Below are 15,838 nucleotides of genomic sequence, written 5' to 3'. Positions count from 1 at the left end.
AAAAGCACACACACAAGCAATTCCTTCCATGATGAAAATAAAACCATATCCTTTTTTTTTATTATCACATAAGTATTTTTGATGTTCAGAACTGTAAAATGGAGTGCATGTTCTGTGGAACTGATACTCTGAATAAGATACCTGGCCAAAGAGAAATCAATGTTAACAACAGAATGAAAACTCCACCCAAGCAACTCTTGATTATTGCAAAACAACCACCTAGCAGAAAGCACACTGTCTTCTTTCTAGCATAACTGAACAGAATCCTTGGTCAGGAAAATTGGAAAGAAACTTCAAACACCATGAAAGAGACGGAAACATACCATGAAAGGGCAACAGAGACACTATGAGGTTGGAAAATTTAGTAAGACAGTCTGGGAAGACCCACAACAAGAAATGCCACCAAAACCCAGCAAAATATCATTCCATGATAAAAATCAAAATGAGCTGCTTCAGTCTGAAGCACACCTAAGAAAGCAGGGTCAATCCACCAAGAGTTTGGAGAAACTAACAAGAGTTCCACATACTTTTTTCCTCGTTTCTGCTATGGTACTGATATGTCAGTCCTTATAGGACTAAAACTATGTCCCATAACTACATATGCACAACATACTAATTCCAACCTGTGAGCTGATACTAGTTAAAGCCTTAGGTTTAACCTTTAGACCTGACCAACTCACTGCTTCAGTTTACAGTGCAGCTCCAGCAACAACTGTGCCAGCACAGCTGATGAAATGAGAATAAGCAGCCAATGAGAATAAGCAGCCATGGATAAGCCATGGCCAACACAGCTGCTGAAAAATCAGTACATGGAACTACACCTTCAGGAGTTTTTTCAGTTATGCTTAATATAGTTTAATGCTGTACTAAACAGCTGGTCCCACAGTTGACATAGTCACAGTATCACCCCTTAACACACACCCTCAAGACACATACAGAGTTTTCCTGACGTCTGATCAGGGTTGAGCTCAAATTGCATTCTTTCCCCCAGGCAGAAACGTAAGATTTGCATCAGGTATGTTTACATGAATTCTGTGGCACCTTAACTTTGGGAAGCCACTACCAAGTTAGGATGTAACTGGTCAATGGTCTCAGAAATAGCTAGGATGACCCACGGCTGGAAAGGGCCAACAGCCTCACTACAAATATTGTTTCATGAGGACAGCAAGATTTTACTTAGATGGGAGAGAACTTACCATTCTATGACAGACATATAATATTCAAAAAGTCCCAAAACAAAACTTACTATGATACATCTTAAAAAGAATCACTTCTTTTTTAATGTGCAAGAGGGAAAAAAAGCCCACAACATTTAACAGTGAAAGAAAACAGTTTCTTACAAAGCTGATACACAGAAAACACACTGAAGCTAAGACAGTGTAACTTAAGTCACAAGTTAAAACACACAAACCTCTGCCTTTTTCTGTGCTTCTGATGACAGTCGCTGCACTGTGGTAAAGCAGATGTTGAACTCCTGGATAATTGATGGGTACAAGCTGTTGAAGTCGAGAAGCAAAATAAACTTGTCATAAAAACCTAAAACAGAGTTTAAAACAAAAAGTCATAATTACTCAGCCTCCCTAAGGACTTCATCCAACTCTACAATTAATATTTAAGTGATAGTAATATATTGTACCACATTCCAGTATTTAAATCCCTTAAAGTAGCTGTTGAGATGCAGCAATACCCATTATAAAAAGCTGTCAGAAGTGGAACGATCCAACCCCATTAACTCACCAGAGTTGAACAGATAGCTTCTGTGTTACTATAGGACACTTGTACAGTTTTCCCCACATAGAGGAGAAACTGAAAGAAAACTTATGTGTCCATCAGAAAATCATACACACATACACAAACCTAATTCCCTGCACGACCTTCGCACAAAAAGTTAAGGAAAAACTGTCCCAAGAATAAGTAATTCCACAATCAATGTTGGGAATTTTCTTTCATGCAACAATCCCCTCCCCAACCCCCTGCCCCAAGCCACCACACCAAACTCCCTTAAGATACACAGATTACCCATTGCAATCTCTCTGCGTTAATATAACCTACCTGTCTCTAACTTCATAGAAGAAAATTGCCACATCTTACCGACTTTGGGATCCAAGACTAAGCCCCCAGCATATGCTGCTTTCTTTTTCCCTATCTTTGATTTATTCTGATCGTCAATATCTTCATCTTCATCCACCTACATATGGCATTTAAAAAAGTCATTATCTAGTCTCTAAGATTTCTATACTTTGAAGGAGTCATTTTTGGCAAATCAAATATGAAATTGGGAGCCAGTGGATAGAATTACTTTTAAAATACATGCAAAACACGGTGTTTCCATTATGATCATTATTAAAGTTCTCTACATGTCGACACAGCATTAAAACCAACTCCTACAGGAACAAACTGCTACCAAGAGATTACAAAGACCCTAAGGAATTGTCATAATTCAACACTGCACTAGTATGCATTTTGTGGCTGGCTATGAAAGCCAACACTAGGGAAAAAATCAGCTCATGATCCAAAGGAAATACTATTGACCAGCTAAAATGTAGGTTTTGGAAATACAATGGCTGGGCTTTAATAAACCAAATAAAACCCTCACTTAACCCTAAAGAGTATTCTGCTATTCATTTTGTTGCAGTAAGAATTTTTCTCCTACTTGTTCAATACTATTCTGAATCATTTAAAATCCCAGCACTGCTTTGATATAGCAAAACAATCAACAGAACTTACTGGTTTGGAATTTGCCATTGAACTTACTTAAAAGCAAAATATAGCGAAATACAAACAGATTCTCAAATTTTAATTTGTTTACTAACAAACTTACAGATATTTCTATAGATATTATTTACACTGGTATTATCCAAGGAAATTAAATATATTTTTTAATGCCTTTTATGTATTTTACCGACATTCTCAAATCACCCACTGTACAAATTATACTCAAAATACTGTTCATCAGCAAAATAACTGTAGGGTGTACGTGCACCCATTAAGCAACAGACTCAACCTTCTGCATTGTTTCCCTGTGCAGACAAGTACGCAGCTCATTTCAATTTTAAACTAAAAGAGCACCTGAGTTTCCACAGATCCGTGACACAATGGAAAAGATGTTATGCTGTCCCTTTAAACCATGTATTTCTCCATTATCAACTCAAAAAAAAAAAAAAAAAATTGAATTAATCATAAGCTGTACCATTAAGTTTTAGGTGATACCCAACATGTTTGGGTTTTCCCTGCTCTCACAGAACAGTAATATGCAAAAAGAAGAATGTTTGGTGTTTTTTTTTTTTCTTTTTAATAAAAATTCTTAGGAAGAGAAAAACTGGACCCACCAGCTTCTGCAGAGGCTTTTTAAACACTTGTTTGTCTGGCACTATGTAGTCCTTTTCGTGAAATGCATGAAGCAGCAAGAACTCATTACGTTCAGATCGTCCACCCATCATTGTCCTCGACTATAGAGAGAGGTGGAAAAAGAATTCAAAGCAAAGCATAGAAAATACTCTCATACAGAAATAGACTAAAGAATGTCCTTCAACTATGTTTAAGCTCACCCAGCATTACCACTATTCTGTATCATCACCATGCACAAAACTCAAATATGACATGTTTAAGGAAGTTTTGCATTATTACTTAACTAGAACATCGAAATCAAACTCATCACAGCAAAAAACTTACAGCATCATGTATTCTCAGTTAGCGTTCAGAAGTTAAAACTAGTAAATCAAACACAGAAAACATGGAACTTCTTTGTGGGACAATGGAGAGGGTCAGAAAGTAATAAAAATGTACCATAACATTTCCAGAGATATTTGTTATTTGAAGAGCCAGTGGCAGAACATTCAGCTCACACATGATCTGCAGAATGAACCTAGCATCTGTCCAGGTGTTTTCCAGCATAAACATTAAGCGAGGAGAATCACTGAGAAAAGAAGAGGGAAGGCATAGTAAAGCAAAATCAGCCTCCTTCGTCAAAGCTTCGGCCTACATGCTGTATGAAACATCTAGCACACTATTGTGTGGTATCTAGCACACTAGTGTTGAATTATATAGCATCTTTAAATTTTGGAAAACAAACAAAAACCCACACAATAACAAAACAAACCTTTCAAAAAAACCCAAACCAAACCCAACAAACCCAAAACTCATGCCTGTATATCCTATTAGTGTATATAAACCAATGCTCCCACAAATCAATTTGCTTTGCACATAATAAGCCACCAGTCACAAGTAGTTTGAAGCATTATAAACTACTATTATTTTACTTTTCAAACACCAATACGCTAAATCAGCATCTCCATATTCAAATAAACAAGCATGACATTGTATAGTGTGAAACTCACTCCTCTACTTTCCCGCAAAGAATTAAAACCACAAATCAACAACATACCTGTACATATTCCAAATTTCCTCTGGTAGAATTGTTACCCTCTCTTTTTTCAAGATCTGATGAACTAGTTCAGACAAATGGTAACTTTTGCAACGAATTAATTCTTTAGCAGAAATTTCTACATCACAGATCATTCGACCGCAGGCAGCATTCCTTTCAGCAAACCCTCCTCGACCCTTAACCATAACACACAAGGAGAGAAAAACCCAAACAAAATGAAACATACAAACATTAGTGAAAAATATCTATCCAAAATATAAGCTTATAGGATTCAGTCAAGTCAGTTGGTGTCCTGGGTCTAGCAGCATTAAATATTCTAAAACTTTAATTTCTCTACTAAACACGGCTAATACTCAAGCTTTGTAACTGCGCCCTAATAATGGTACCTTTCAGTATATATGGATATTAAGCAGTAGTTATTTAACTATCATTACTAGTTAGACCTTAATTCTTAAACCACCATGCATTTTTTTTCTTTCATAATTAAATAGTCTCAACAAGAACATGTGTTTGGATTTTGGTTTTTCTCCAAGCACATTTTTTGTACTAACAGGAGGACAAAAAAAGTCATAGAACAAATCATGCACAGATACTCATCTTGGCCTCTAGGAAGGGCAGGAACAGGCCAGAATCTGACCACGTTCAGCACTTCCAACACTCCAAGCCTCACGCATTGTCCTCTGAATAAATACATACTAAGAATTACGGAATTATTAACTCAGCAGGTCTCTATGGAATGATTCACCTATCAATCCAAATTACATTTTCTCATTTTACAGTTGCAGCAAAGGCTGTTACAGTAAAGACTATTGCAATTAATTTGTCATTATCATCATCTAGTTCAGATACGTAAACTAAATTAGCCTAACTTGAAAATCAGTTTAGCCTATTACTATAATAAAAGTCATATAAACATTCATCATTTCTGATCCAGGACACGTGAAATTCAGCATGACCAGCAGTCAAAATACATCAGTGCCACATTCACAATTCCTCAGCAAAATTAATTTATTTTTAATCACATGCAACATAAAGGGGTTTGAAAGAATTGAGCAGTCTTATTACCCCAAGCTTTGGCATATTAGACCTCCTCAGTCGACCTATCTTGGACCAGTGAGGGACTTTGCACACATTAATTCTTTGAAGCAGCACTTCCAGATCAAATCCATAAATATTATGACCCTTGCAGCAGAAAAAATAACAAAAAAAGGTTACAACAAATGCAAATTGAAAGACTTACTTTCCCACACTCAGTAGCCTTTGCCCTTTGTGATTTTTCCAACTAATTGATGGCATTATCTCTCTCATAGAAAGCACTTTCTAGAAGAATATTCATCAACAGTACTCATTAGTCTTAACACACTAACAATGCTGTTCAGAACACCAAAATCAGCTGTGTAACTGGGTTACAGCACACACAACTGAGGTTTATGCTTTGATAAGACAGATTAGGATTTAAAGCTTTTTAGAAAAAAATAAACCAAAACACAACAAACAACATTACCTATATAACATATAAATTTAGCTACGAGTTTTCTTCCATGAAAGCCTCAATATTGACATTAAAATGGTGTAATTTTTTCCTTTGATACAACAGGCATAGCTGTTAAATCTGGATAGGAAGACATTGCAACCATTTACGTATCACAGAAGCATAGAATGGTTTGGGTTGGAAAGGACCTTAAGATCATCTAGTTCCAACCCCCCTGCCATGGGCAGGGACACCTTCCACTAGACCAGGTTGCTCAAGGCCTCATCCAGTCTGGCCTTGAACACTGCCAAGGATGGAGCATTCACAACTTCTCTGGGCAACTTGTTTCAGTACCTCACCAGCCTCAGAGTGAAGAATTTCTTCCCATCAAAGTACTCCAGCAATATTTGCAAAGTTTAAACAATTCTGAAGATACTGATGACACTGGTCTGTAACCTCAACTGTAAACAAAATCCTACAAAGAATCAGAATCATAGAATGAGCCTACATGGGCCAGTCAGTCCATTCCAGTCAGGAACTGCAGGTTCATTGTATCAGATACACCTGTGTAGTGTAATGCTGTACTATAGAAGAAGCTCCCTGAAATCATCAGCAGCATTATAGCCATAGCTACAATGATATAGCTTGCTTTTCAACAGCACTAAATAAACCAGGTGCAAACTAAACTGCACTAACACAGCTCTGCTGGTTTTAGCATCAGAGGTCTCATACCCCTACTACTGGCATTTTCAATTTAAAACTACTGGCTGCAGTGTTTCGCCTCATTCCTTCTCACAACCACCAGGAAGCTGAGCCCACAGGACAAATACCAGATCCCAGCCACAGTGAGCTGAAAAACATCAGGAACCTGACTGCTCATTCCATCCTATTCCCACCACTTAATTATTTGTATTTACCTACAGAAGAGTAACAAGTTGCACATAACCAACCTCAGATCTATAACCAACTCTAAATTGTCTCCAAAATTTCATTAATGGAATGACTGTCCATTAATTTAACAAAAATGAGTAATTATAATAAACCCGCAGCTGCCAATACAGTAGAAAACATAATAGTTACTACAAAACTGCTAAGATCCTGTGGATTTATACAGGTTATCATTTTGATTTACAACATAAAACACAATCTAAAAGTGACACAAATTATATGAGCATCTGAACTGAAACAGACTCTTAAATATACCAAGAGCTCCAATTTTTCTAGAAAATCACAAGGGTTTTTTTGTCGTGTTTTGCCTTGAGCAATGAAAAAAAATATTTGTTTTATATACAGTGGAAATACTGCCTATTTCAGGTATTAGGGGAAATAATAGGATGTATAAAATCCTGTGAGGGAAAATTCTGTATCACCTTTGTATCAAAATATACCTGCTGTCTTATAAGCAAATTCAGTTCATAAGGCAGTCTAAGATAAACATTAAAAAATTATAAGGGGACAAAAGGAAAACAATAAAGCTGACCAGCTGACACTGTGCTTTAATTTAACTGACAAAGTCTCAGATCTACTCACCACAACAACATCTGGGTCAATTTTGTGAATCTTTGCAAGGAAAAATCCCAGCAGTGTTCTCTCTGTTGCAGCAATTTCTATTTTAGCATTCTAAAAGAAGCAAGAGAACACCTGATTTCAATGACCCAATAAGCTTAAAATGGAAACATCTCCTTTCCCCTACTTGTTACTAGACAATAATAAAGCACCACAGTTTTCCCTTTCCTTCTGTAATTCAAGGAATTTTGTTCTCACTCCCACAGACATAGAAAGCTTTACTCAGAGGCTTTTTTTCCATTTTGCTTTTGTATGCAGGTGTCTAGTGATATTTTAAGAATCAAGCACACCAGGAAAATGCTCCATGTGCATCCTCCACTCACATGCTTAAGAGCATACAGAAAGAGGAAAACAAAAATAGGTTACTTTATTATTCTGTCAGCAATCCCAGTACCCTTTAGAATGTCTTCTGAATTCTGACAGACTTTACTCTCCAAGGAAAGAAGAAACAAACTTCCCCAGTTTATTATGAGTATACAGTCAGGTATAATGAAAAGAAATGACAATTTTAGCCTCTTTGCAAAGCCTTTCCAGTTCTTTTGTCTAACACTCCACTTATTTTATGACCATGGGTAGAAGCAACACTGAACCACACAGACACACCCCTCTGCTTTTACAAGCAGCACAGAATGAATACCTGAATTTAGGTTTGCAGGGTGGAAAACTAATGAAATGATCATACCATTCCTTTGAATATTTCTCTTACATAATATACCCAAAGCAACATGAAGTTCATATTTTAAAAGGAAATGCAATCAGAAGGCTAACAAAATGAACCTACCTTCCTTTTGATAACTTCTTTGAAGTCATAAGGAAAAATGCAATCATTTGGTTTGGAAACAACTGCAAAAGAAGTTACATTTGCTCTTACATACAAATCCTTAATTATACCTTCCCCATAAGCATTCATTCACAAAACAGGGAGTTAAGGAAAACCTCTAATTCTAAAATGCTAGCCTTATGTGAATATTTGTTTTAAAAACTGATTAATAAAGCATTAAACAACTGTAATAATTCATAATTATGAATTCATAATTAATAATAACTACTGCCCTCCGCTTCCAAAGAACATGCTCTCACAAGGATTCAGCACTCTTTCAACTGAGTTCTGAATCTCAAGGTTTAGCTGGTCTTAATAAACTTGTTTATAAATAAATATGACTTGTTTACTTTTAAAATTCTGTTCAGAAGATCTAAAAATAACTAAGTGGCAGTAAATCAATGGTCGAAGTAATCCAAGAGAACCCATGATGATGTAAAACCAATAAAAATGATAGGGAACTGCATAGAGCAGGTTACTTCATCTTGAAGATTTCTTTCAATAAAGTCTTCAACAAAATGTCAGTAACCAGGGAAGTTAAAAACAGGGAGAAAAGCCTGCTTGGGAAGTGAAACTTTGCTATTTACTTATTCTAAGCTATTACTGCTGGAGTGACAGAGACCAAAGAAAGCAAACAACCAAAAACCACACAAACTCCCCCACCACGACCACAAACAACCCACAACCAAAAGCCACGACAAAAGAAAACTTCAGAATGAATTATTTTTCTATTCCTAAACTGTTTCATGTACGTACCACAGAAGTGTGTCTGAAAAGGAGTCTGAGGTGGAGCCTTATCCAAAGGAAATTTCTGATGAATCAGAGATGCAAGAGCCACTATCTATAGCAAGGAGATACAGAACACGCAACTTCATAAACTTAACTACTGGCAAACCCCATTTTTCCCTCCCCTCCATTTTTTTGTTTCCTCATATATTTTCTCTTGTTTCTACGAAAGATCTTCTTTTACAAATATAAATATTAAAAAACAAGAAAAATTATCAAATTATACCAAATAAAATCAGCAGAACTTACTTCTAAACAATTATCTTAGAAATTTGAGAAGGAAAATAATTCCTTTGGGAAACTGCTTTTATCAAATTTTGTTCTGAATCTGAAAAGACCATACAATTTAAAGGATCCTCCATAAAGTGCAGGGGAGATGTGAGAAAGGCAGGACATGCAGAGAAGCCTTGCCTCCAGAAGGGCTGTAGCTGAGCAAGCAGTCAAGATTGCCAAGCCAAGAGGTTTGAGCATTTAGAAGGTATTAGCTTCTAAATTACTGATGCTTCTGCTTGCTTTGCTTGGCAGGAATGTCCTGGCTCCCCAGACACTGGTCAGGAAAACCCAACAGGAAACAAAGCAGTCAGACTGCCATTAAATTAGCCAGAAACAACTATCCTATCCTATTAGTGAATACTAAAACCCTTCCTTAGCTAGGGGAACTTAGCCACCTTTATCTGTTTTTCGAAGTAACTACAATTCGTAATCTGCAGTCCACAACTGAGAATGGCCACCTACATTTCTCCTCTGAGAAAATGAAAAATATTACAGCAGAGTAGCAGATGCCATAAGATTTAGACCAATTTCTGACTCTATTTCCAAATCAATTTTATCAGCAGAAAAACCTGGTCATTTTATCTAGAACCTACGATTAGTGCTACCAGAAAAAAATAGTAATTCATTAACAGCTGTTCTGGGACAGTCTCATTTATAGCTGTTATGCACAGCAGATGAAATAGAAGGCTTGGAAAAAATACGCAGGATCTGCTGTCACAGTAAATATTCTCACCAAAAAGCCCCCCTGAATCCACACTTGTCATGCTGGTGAGAGCCCAGTGAAAATCTCTTTGAAAAGCCTGAAGCCCATACAAGTTTATTCAACAGTAAATATAGTTAGATATGTTTTATCAGGTGAAGTTCTTCCAGGCTTTAGAAAATTTTTAGTATATGCCAAAGAACAAAACCAAACCAAACCAAAATGAGAGCAGATTACATACCTCATTCTGATGAGTCTTTGGGTTCTGAGTTGTCTTCATGCTAAGGGACATGACCACAAGAGGAGGAGGAGGAGAAATATCTTTAACCACATTCACCAAGCCAGGCTTCATGGCCACAGCTTCCACCTTACACCAGCTGACCAACTGATTTGAAGGCTCTGAGGACAAAACATGAACCACCTTCATTCTTCTGGGATCCATAAATAAGGCTTCTCTAATGGCAATCTTCCACAGAGCATATCCTTTTAATGTGCTGCCCTTGTGGGATAGTCCAAGATCTAGACTAATCCTAATCTAAACTAATCAATTTTTGGTAACTCCCTCTGGGCACTGACTCCCCAGTCAGCAGCCTAGTCATACCAGGGGCTCTAACATATGCAATATGGAACATGCAGCACACATTGAATAGAGGGCTCTAACCAAGCCAAAATAAGACAGCGTAGCTACCTGTAAGTGGTGCATGCCCATTCATGACGCAGAAGAGATTTCAAACTTGTCTAAGTGACAGAAAAAATAACAACAAACAACAAACACACACAAACAAAAAAGCCATCTAGCAGCGGTTTGTTCTTAGAAAGATACATTTTCAGAAAAACCATGAATCTTAAGTTACCAGGAGAAGAAAGAGTGATACCTTTCTAGGAAACTATCTTTATGTGGCTTTAGGGCATGCACCTGCTAGGCACTGCATGGTTCCCTCTCACTGACACTCCAGTTTATAATCTCATCTGTACAATGTGCAACTCTATATGGATAGAGCTCTCAAAAAATAAAGGAAGAGCAAGTTACAATTTGTACTAGATAATGAAAATTAAACAGATAAATTTCAAGGTCAATTTATAAAATTACAATTTATCAGTACAATTTCAATTTCCCCTCATCCATCTGATCTATAATTATGTGTGTTTTCCTGCAACCAAGTATTTCACATGCAAACCACCATACGTGGATTTTTTATTTCCAGCCAGCATGGTCCTTTGATCTTCCTACTCATCAAGAGCAGTTCCAGACTAGAGGTGTTGGTTCCAAAGACATGGGAAAACGTTTGTCCTTTCAGATCTTGGGGAAGCCGAGGGCAATCAGCCTAACAAGTAACAGAAAGCAGCAAGTCATTTCACCCCACAGAAGACTACAATATAGACACACTATATTCAGGCAACACCTTAACAAAACTACACAATACCCAAAATCACTGTAATTTCCCACAAGCAGATCCTTAACCCATAATATCTTACAGTAATTGAATAAATTATACTACTGACTCAACTTAAACAGGTGCATAACAAAATCAGGACAGTAATGTAAAAATGCACTGAAGCTAAAGTTCTTCATCCATACTGGATGCACGACAGAAATATTATCATCAGCCAAGACTACAACAATGTTCAGTGACCATTTTAATACAGAAACTGCTCATGTTGTCAACTTAATTAGACAGTTACATCTTTAATCTTGTCTGTCATATAAACACTGGATACAGTGCTTCTGCACAGTGACATTAAAATTTGAGACAGAAAGCAAATCTCTATAGGATGCTGCTTTTGCACCTAGAGCTAGTATTAAGAAAATGGTTTAAAAAGGCATTATCCCAGCAACTGCCCCCAAGAGGTTCAAGACTGCTGAAGTTCTTGCATATGAAACCAAATCAAGTATTTTTGCTAATGAATAACAGTTAGTGATGTTCTTATGGGATTATTTTGTTCCATCTTTGCTGCTCAATTTTAAAGCTCTTCAACAAATCTTTCTCAACCAGCTGCTATTTGCAAGAGCCATACAAGCAGAGATAACAGCTGTATTCTGGACATGGATTAAAAAAAAAAAACACAACAAAATATATAAGGGCAGTAAGTTAAAATATCTTAATACTTTGGGCCCTGAGCCAGTACAGCTAAAGGGCTGTTTAGCCAGTATCAACCGATTCAGTGGTAAGGTAATATAAAATAAGGCAGGATAACTGGGAATATACATTGTTGTAAATCAATAAGCCAATTCTAATCGGGGAAGAAGGTGGGAGGAATGCAGTAGTTGTAGGAAGTATTTTTTCCTCCTCATGCTTTATTTACACAAACAGAGCCAACACTAACAAATCAGTGTTACAGGCTGCCTGGTAATGAACTGTTTTTGTTAAGGACTACCCAAGGTACAAATGATAAACTTCTAATTACAAGACAATGAGCAACTAACTACCCACTGTAACAGAAGTACAGACATTAGCTACTGAAGATCAAATCAAATAAAATTATTAATTGGGTAAGAAAACAGGCTATGGTCTTTCATCAGATTAACTATACTCACCGAATATTTAATTTCCAAATATTCAGATTTTGCTGGAACATCGGGGATCTCAAAAGCATAATATTTTTCCACTTTCTATATAAAACAAAAATATTTTTTTCAGTATCTCCCAACTGAATATTTATTCTGTCCAATAAGAGAGCTAATGAAAAATGCCAGCCAAAATACACATCCCAAATACCATGGGCTTGATCGTTTGTTACCAGTTCTGCAACCCATTATAACCATCTAAAGATAGTAAGAACATTATAAGAATGTAGTAACAGTGCCTGTATTTAATCTCTTCAGGCTTTCTTAGCATAAAGAGTTTCTACAGAATTGACTCACAAGTAAAGTAACCATTACAAAACAAAAATGATACAAGCTTAATAGCTAAGGAATGCTGTAAATTCACCAGCTTCAGAGATGCTCACGAGAACTGGTGGTTGCATCCCACCACAAAAATCATCAAATGAATGAGATGGAAAGGTATCTCCAAAGACTGTCTAGTACAGCTGCCTGTTCAGGGCTGGGTCACTTACAGAGGGTTTCTCAGGGCCCTCTCCAGTTAGATTTTGAATATGCTCAGGGATGGAAACTCCAAAGCTTCTCCAGGAGACCTGTGCCAGTGCCTACTCTCCCTTACAGTAAAAAAAAGTGGTTTATGTTCTGACAATTTTTATGTGTTTCAAATGCTCTTGTCCTCCACTGGGCACCAATGAGAAGAGTCCACCAGAGACATCTTTGCTCCTCCCTACACAACAACAATACTTCCATTGCCAATCCTTCACTCCAAACCTTCTCTTCTTCAGGCTGAATAGTCACAGTCTCAGCCTCTCCTCACACAACAGACACTCCAGGCCCTGTAATTATCTTTGTGGTCCTGTCCTGGACTTGCTCCAGTATGTGCGTACCTTTCTCTGTTTTTCAGTGTAGCCAGTTTTCAGTCCATCTCACTATCCAGTTACCTAGCCCATACTTCATCAGTTTGTCTTTGAAGATGCTATGGGAGACAGTGTTGAAAGCCATACTAAGGTCAAAATAAACAAAACCTGCTGTCCCCTTGTCCACCAAGTCCTTCATCTCTTCACAGACGGCTACCAGCTTGATTAAACATTATTTTCCCTTTGTAAATCCACACCAAACACGTGATCACAAGTACCTTCTTGAGCTTTGTGTGTCTGTAAAACAGTTGTTGCTCCATCACCAGGAGCTTAAGGTGAGGCTGACCAGCCCCTAGTTCCCTGTAATCTCCTCATCCCTGCTCATCTTGAGGATAGCTTTGACACTTGCTTTTTTCCAGTCCTCGGGAACCTACTCCGATCAACATGACCTTTTAAAGATAATCAAGTATGGCCTCACAAAGACACTGGCCAGCTTCTTCTGGACTCATGGGTGCATTCCATCCAGTCCCATGCATGTGCATCTGTCCAATTAGTTTAAATGTTCCCTAACCTGATCCTTCTCCACCCAGGATGAGTCTTCTTTGCTTCAGGCTTTCCTTCTGGTCTCTTGGAGTCAGGGGTTGCTGAAGGCTGGACTTACCAATAAAGACCAAGGTGAAGGAGACACTGAGTATTTCTGTTTTTCCATGCCCTTCATCACCACATTCTCTGTCCCTTTCAGCAGCAGGCCTACATTAAGTTCCCCTAGTCCTCCTGTACCTATTGAAGCCTTTCCAACTGCTCTTTGCCTCTCTTACCACTCTAGGTGGGCTTTGAGTTTCTTTTTTCCATCATGATGTCACCTCCATTAGTCTGCCCTATAATCCTGACCCACAAGCTCTTGGCGATGCTCTTTGGGCATGGCATCCATGCATTCTCACTGCTCTGACATGTAAAAGGGATTCCCCCTCCTCTCCATCCCAGTCTGTCCTTTTGAACCACATCCTAGCCCACCATGTGTCCGTGATCCTGGTAAGATCATAGCCCTGTAACTGCACACAGTTCCACCTTTTACACTTTTTCCACAGTTCCACTGCATGCTTTAGTATACCAGCACTTCAGAGAGGCACCCAAGAGAGCTAATTTCCCAACCATCTGCCCATCATTTATTACATGCTTAGAACAGAATCATTTCTATGACAGTACTGTATTTTCATTGAGTGACTTGGCTTTTACTAGAAAGGAGTCAAGTTTGTTTATGTATCTCTAACAAAGATAGCTAAGCCACCCCAAGTTCAGTACAATTTTACTGAAAGTATCACTTCTGCTTTCTTCAAGAACAGTAATGATTTTCTACAACATGCACAGCTTGACAGTTTCTAAGAATAACTACCTACAAACTCCAAATAACTACAATATCCTCCACAACACTGCTATAGCACCTGCTGAAATGCCATGCTCTATCCTGTAGCACATATGCTCAGCCCTGTCATACTTCCCAAGCCATCTGCACCACTGTTATGTATTATTATGTTATTCCATAACTATGCTAGAACATTACTCTTACTATAAGAATTCCTAGAACTAAAAAGCATATTTTCACTGGACAGTGCACTAAATTCAGCACACCATACATAGAGTCAGCATAATATACCACTAGAGTAAGTTTAATGAAAAAAAACAAAATTACCATAAATTGGAATAAAATTTACAAATAAACAAAACAAATGCATTATTAGGTAAACTTGTTGTTTTGGTTTAGGGTTTGGTGTTTTGTTTTGTTTGGTGTTTTTCTTTAGGATCAGCAGTAACTCCCTCAGAGCACTAGAATGAGCAGTTAAGCTTGCTACTTCTCACAATACTGCATTTTAAGGCTGCAAATCCTGCCTGGGAGAGGAGAGGGTCCTCTGCTATAAATAGGAAAGCAGGAAATCCAGAAACAACTATGGCATCAACAGTTACACGGAAGCAGTAATATGCCATGTAATATAACTTTGTATAAGCACAGCACTGTGAAGTCAGACCACCACTACAAATTAGCATGCAAATATAGATCTGACCTGCTGAGCCAAAGCAACACCTCATAACAGTAACACAGCAATGGCAATGCACTGCTTTTAGCATATATTATTGGTGCCCTCCCTCCTTTTTTTTTAATTAAAAAAAAAAACAAAACCTCAGGCTTCAAACAAGTTCTTGCTGGAAACGCAAGCTGAACATAGTGTAAAAATAGTACGCTGCAGTGATTCATCTGCGTTATTACACAGAGCTCAGCTCAATTAAACAAGCGTCTGGTCATAACTGCAGTGAATGAATGCTTTGCTGCAGAGTAATCTGCCCTTCAAGTGGCCCTTCAGAGAGCAGTGATTAGCTGCTAAGTTCCTAAGTGGAGTAAGGCTGCTTTCAAATTGATTTGTGAAGACTTGCTAACTTGGCAGC

At 37.7% G+C, this 15,838-nt stretch overlaps 1 protein-coding gene and 1 non-coding gene across 3 annotated transcripts in view; both read right to left on the bottom strand.

Annotated features, from left to right (window-relative positions):
• Nucleotides 1-15,838, bottom strand: part of POLA1 (DNA polymerase alpha 1, catalytic subunit) — a 204,010-nt gene that overhangs the window by 167,042 nt on the left and 21,130 nt on the right. For both annotated transcript variants that reach the window (XM_062608043.1, XM_062608044.1), the window contains exons 13-24: nucleotides 12,537-12,611; nucleotides 11,187-11,325; nucleotides 10,242-10,399; nucleotides 8,998-9,082; nucleotides 8,203-8,264; nucleotides 7,386-7,475; nucleotides 5,450-5,566; nucleotides 4,385-4,560; nucleotides 3,787-3,916; nucleotides 3,330-3,449; nucleotides 2,092-2,188; nucleotides 1,412-1,536 (exon numbers count right to left, since the gene is read on the bottom strand). In XM_062608043.1, the coding sequence (XP_062464027.1) occupies nucleotides 1,412-1,536; nucleotides 2,092-2,188; nucleotides 3,330-3,449; nucleotides 3,787-3,916; nucleotides 4,385-4,560; nucleotides 5,450-5,566; nucleotides 7,386-7,475; nucleotides 8,203-8,264; nucleotides 8,998-9,082; nucleotides 10,242-10,399; nucleotides 11,187-11,325; nucleotides 12,537-12,611 (1,374 nt within the window). The remainder of the gene's footprint in view (nucleotides 1-1,411; nucleotides 1,537-2,091; nucleotides 2,189-3,329; nucleotides 3,450-3,786; nucleotides 3,917-4,384; nucleotides 4,561-5,449; nucleotides 5,567-7,385; nucleotides 7,476-8,202; nucleotides 8,265-8,997; nucleotides 9,083-10,241; nucleotides 10,400-11,186; nucleotides 11,326-12,536; nucleotides 12,612-15,838) is intronic.
• On the bottom strand, nucleotides 1,699-1,829 carry LOC134158316 (small Cajal body-specific RNA 24). The gene has a single exon (XR_009962715.1). It is a non-coding gene; the product is annotated as a small Cajal body-specific RNA 24 (non-coding RNA).

The sequence above is a fragment of the Pezoporus occidentalis genome, unplaced genomic scaffold, assembly GCF_034315485.1.
Source record: "Pezoporus occidentalis ecotype Australia unplaced genomic scaffold, CSIRO_AGI_Poc_V1 ctg129, whole genome shotgun sequence".
Taxonomy (NCBI): Eukaryota; Metazoa; Chordata; class Aves; order Psittaciformes; family Psittacidae; genus Pezoporus; species Pezoporus occidentalis.
This window is presented reverse-complemented; position numbering and strand designations above follow the sequence as displayed.